The 3,847-nt window shown below is 56.7% G+C and overlaps 1 protein-coding gene across 1 annotated transcript; it reads right to left on the bottom strand.

The window, feature by feature from the left end:
* Nucleotides 1-1,945: 1,945 nt before the first annotated feature.
* Nucleotides 1,946-3,674, bottom strand: FZD7 (frizzled class receptor 7). Its single transcript, XM_006889089.1, has one exon. It carries the CDS (start codon nt 3,668-3,670, stop codon nt 1,946-1,948), a length of 1,725 nt encoding a protein of 574 aa, XP_006889151.1. The 5' UTR covers nt 3,671-3,674.
* Between the last annotated feature and the right edge of the window lie 173 nt (nt 3,675-3,847).

Genomic DNA, 3,847 nt, shown 5'->3' with positions numbered 1-3,847 from the left:
ATTTACAAAATATACATACTGCACTTGTCTATTTTACAATTTTCACATGCACTTAAGCAAAACAACACAAAAGATGCCAAAAAAACCTCTGTCTGTGAGAGTTTTAAAAATCTGGCAGCTGAAGCGGTTTTGGAGGTTTAAGAATACAGCGCCAGTTTTTAACTTTAATACCAAAAGCAGCTCCACCAAGTGAACATTACATATATGAAGTAACTCCTGGGAGTACCTCCTCTGAGGACGGTATTATAAAACTGTTCTGAGAAACAAGATAGTGTGGTGAGCAAGGAGAGGGCAGCATCAAAGGTGTAGTAAAGGTTAGTTCCCATGACTCTCTGCTCAGCTTTCGGCCATTAAGCAAAAGAATCAGACTTCTACTACAAAAAAAAAAAAAAGGTATATGATTTAACATTAATAAATTTAAGTCATCAAGCACATTTCAAAGAACTTCAGGATTACTTTGAAGTTTACCTTCCTTTAATGACTTTCCTCAAAAAGGGGGCCCAGAATTCCAACTTTCCTTTTCATTCACCATCATCATATGCAGATTGCCTCCATCCAACCACAAAGAGAGGGTCAGTGTACACATGAAGTCTTACAAACTGATGCATGGAAATAACGACAACAGAACGGTCCCTTACTTTTTAAAAAAATTTAAAAAAAATTTCCTTTATTATGAGGCTGAAGGCTTTTCCTCTTATCTTTCATATTCAAATTGGAAGGGCGTGGGGAGGGAACAAATCAGAAAAATCAAAATACATGCTTATTGGAGGGGGGGAATGGGAGATTTTCCTGGCTATTTTAATGGAGTCTGTTGGATCATGTGTTCTGAATTAGATTTATTTAAAACAAAACCCTTCGCATTTTCTTTAGCCAAGTCAGAACCTCTGACTTAGTGGGGGAGGAAAGCACATTGCCCTTCACTTTTCCTTAAAAAGGAATGTTTATCGCAACCAAATTAACATCCAAAGGGAAACCTCAGATTTGCGCTCCTTTGCCTATAAAAGTTGCTGTTCAGAGTTATGCCTTTCCACGGGGAGACACTTTTGTTTCTCCTCTTTTGTCTCTTACAACAAAGGGGGGGGGATGCATTCCTGTTTTGAAAAGCAACAAGTCATCACTTCTTTTCAGGGCATTAAACCAAATAAAACACCCTTCTTTCTTCCATCTTTCTTTTCTCCGTGTCTGCCTCAGAAAAAATGAAAAAGTACCAGAAATACCTACTACTTGTCTCCCTCTGGCTCATCTCGAAATGTGATCTTCTTTTTCTTTGGCATCCCCACATTAGGATTCTAGGAGGCAGGCCTCCCAAGACTTTCAAATGCTGATTTTACAAGACTTGAAAGGGCTGGGGGAGGAAAAACGGGCGGGAGGGGGCCTGGAGGAGCGACTGTAATGTCTGACCCTGGAAATTAACCCATCTGGGCTCCAGTTTGGCCCCAGTGAAAAGAGATTAAGGTTTGACCACCGCTTGACAAGGGCACCGCGGGGAGTCCTCCCTCTTCCCAACAAAGAGGCCGCCGCAGACTGAGCTGTACCTTTCCCCCGGGCCTCACAGGCGTGGGGACAGGCCATGAAAGTTCCTCCACTGTATTTTATGCAGCGGAGGGACAGCTCACGGCCCCCGTGCTGCCCCTGCGCGGGAAAAGAACTCGCAGCAGCCTCTACAGCTCTCCATTTTCTCGACAGGCCCCAGTAGGCCTGCAGCTCGCACAATTAACATCCTATTATCACCACCACGATCCTGCAAGTCTTTTGCCAGAAGTCTCTTAACCCACACCGCCTGTCCACCCAGCCTTCTTTCTAAATCCAGCCCTCGGTCCAAATGTGCCACTGACCTGGCCCTTCCAGGCCAGTGAGTGCTCAGTGGCGGGGCAGGAGGTGACTGCCACCAGCTCCCCCAGCCGGCAGTAGGGTCCCGGGCCGCGCCTCTCCCCTGGCCCGGGGCTCATACCGCAGTCTCTCCCTTGCTGCTGTGACTAAGTCTGTGGTAGAAGCGGCGCCACGACTGCAGGGTCTTGCCCGACCAGATCCAGAAGCCGGTGGTGATGCCCACGATCATGGTCATCAGGTACTTGATCATGAAGACGGTGAAGTCGGGGCTCATGGGCGGAAAGTGGCCGGGAGGGCAGGGCACGGCGTAGCTCTTGCACGTCTGCAGCAGCCAGGTGCGCTCCCAGTGCTCGCGGAAGGCCTGCTCGTAGAAGTAGCACGCCAGCACGATGGTGGCAGGCACCGTGTAAAGCACGCTGAAGACGCCGATGCGCACCATCAGCTTCTCCAGCTTCTCCGTCTTGGTGCCGTCGTGCTTCATGATGGTGCGGATGCGAAAGAGAGACACGAAGCCCGCCAGCAGGAAGGACGTGCCGATGAAGAGGTAGACAAACAGGGGCGCCAGCACGAAGCCCCGCAGAGCGTCCACGCTTGACAGGCCCACGTAGCACACGCCGCTGAGCAGGTCCCCGTCCACCTGGCCCATGGCCAGGATGGTGATGGTCTTGACGGCGGGCACGGCCCAGGCGGCCAGGTGGAAGTACTGCGAGTTGGCCTCGATGGCCTCGTGGCCCCACTTCATGCCAGCCGCCAGGAACCAGGTGAGCGACAGGATGACCCACCAGATGGAGCTGGCCATGCCGAAGAAGTAGAGGACCATGAAGAGGATGGTGCAGCCTTCCTTCTTGGTGCCCTGCGCCACCGTGCGGTAGCCGTCGTCCGAGAAGCGCTCCACGCAGACGGCGCGGTCCTCCAGCAGAAAGCCGGCCACGTGCGCCAAGGCCACCATGAAGTAGCAGCCCGACAGGAAGATGATGGGCCGCTCGGGGTAGCTGAAGCGCCGCATGTCCACCAGGTAGGTGAGCACGGTGAAGAGCGTCGAGGCGCAGCACAGCACCGACCAGACGCCCACCCAGAGGCGGGCGAAGCGCCGCTCCTCCTCCTTAAAGTACATGAGGCCGTTGGCGCGGCCCGGTTCGCACGGGGCGCCGCAGTCGCGCTCGCCCAGGAAGCGGTAGCCCAAGTAGGGGGGCACCTTGAGCTGGCGAGGGCACGAGAAGGGGAAGGAGGAGCGGCCGCGGCCGTCTGCGGCCCCCGGGGACAGCGCAGTGAAGGGCAGGTCGGGCAGGTAGGGCGCGGTGGGATAGGCCGTGGGGCCGCCGGCCGGGCCCCCGGAGCCGTCCGAGGTGTTCTGGCCCACGCAGATCTCGCCGGCGCCGTGCACCGGGAAGTTCTCGCAGCGCAGCCGCTCGGGCCACTGGAAGCCGAACTTATTCATGAGCGCCTCGCAGCCCTGGCGGGCGCGCTCACACAGGGACCGGCACGGCGGGATGGCCTGCTCCAGCACAGTGCACACGGGCGCGTACATGGAGCACAGGAAGAAGCGCAGCTCGGGCGAGCACTGCACCTTCACCAGTGGGTAGAACTGGTGCACCTCGAGGCCCGCGTCCTCCTGGTTCGTGTGGCCCAGCAGGTTGGGCAGGATCGTCTGGTTGTAGGCGATGTCCGTGCACAGCGGGATTGAGATGGGCTGGCAGAAGCCGTGGTCGGGCACCGAGATGCCCTTCTCGCCATGGTACGGCTGCGCCCCGGCGCCCGCGGGCAGCGCGCCCAGAAGCGCCAGCACCAAGGCGCCGAGGCCCAGGGGCAAGCGCGACGCGGCCGCGCCGGCGCCCCGCATCGCCGGCCGCGGGTGCAGAGACGCTCTCAGCCGGAGAAGCGTGACGAGGAGACCGGGTGAGGTTGGGATCCGAGGAAGAGACGCCGCGCCCGGCGCATGAGAATCCTCCCGGCGCCGGGGCCGGGCCGTGGGCGGCGCGGAACGGAGGGCGCTGCCGCCGGGGTGTCCGCGCCGCCG

This window comes from Elephantulus edwardii, unplaced genomic scaffold (genome assembly GCF_000299155.1).
Source record: "Elephantulus edwardii isolate Elephantulus edwardi_28Jun2011 unplaced genomic scaffold, EleEdw1.0 scaffold00075, whole genome shotgun sequence".
Lineage (NCBI taxonomy): Eukaryota > Metazoa > Chordata > Mammalia > Macroscelidea > Macroscelididae > Elephantulus > Elephantulus edwardii.
Note: the sequence above shows the minus strand (reverse complement) of the source record. Positions and strands in the feature narration are given on the sequence as shown.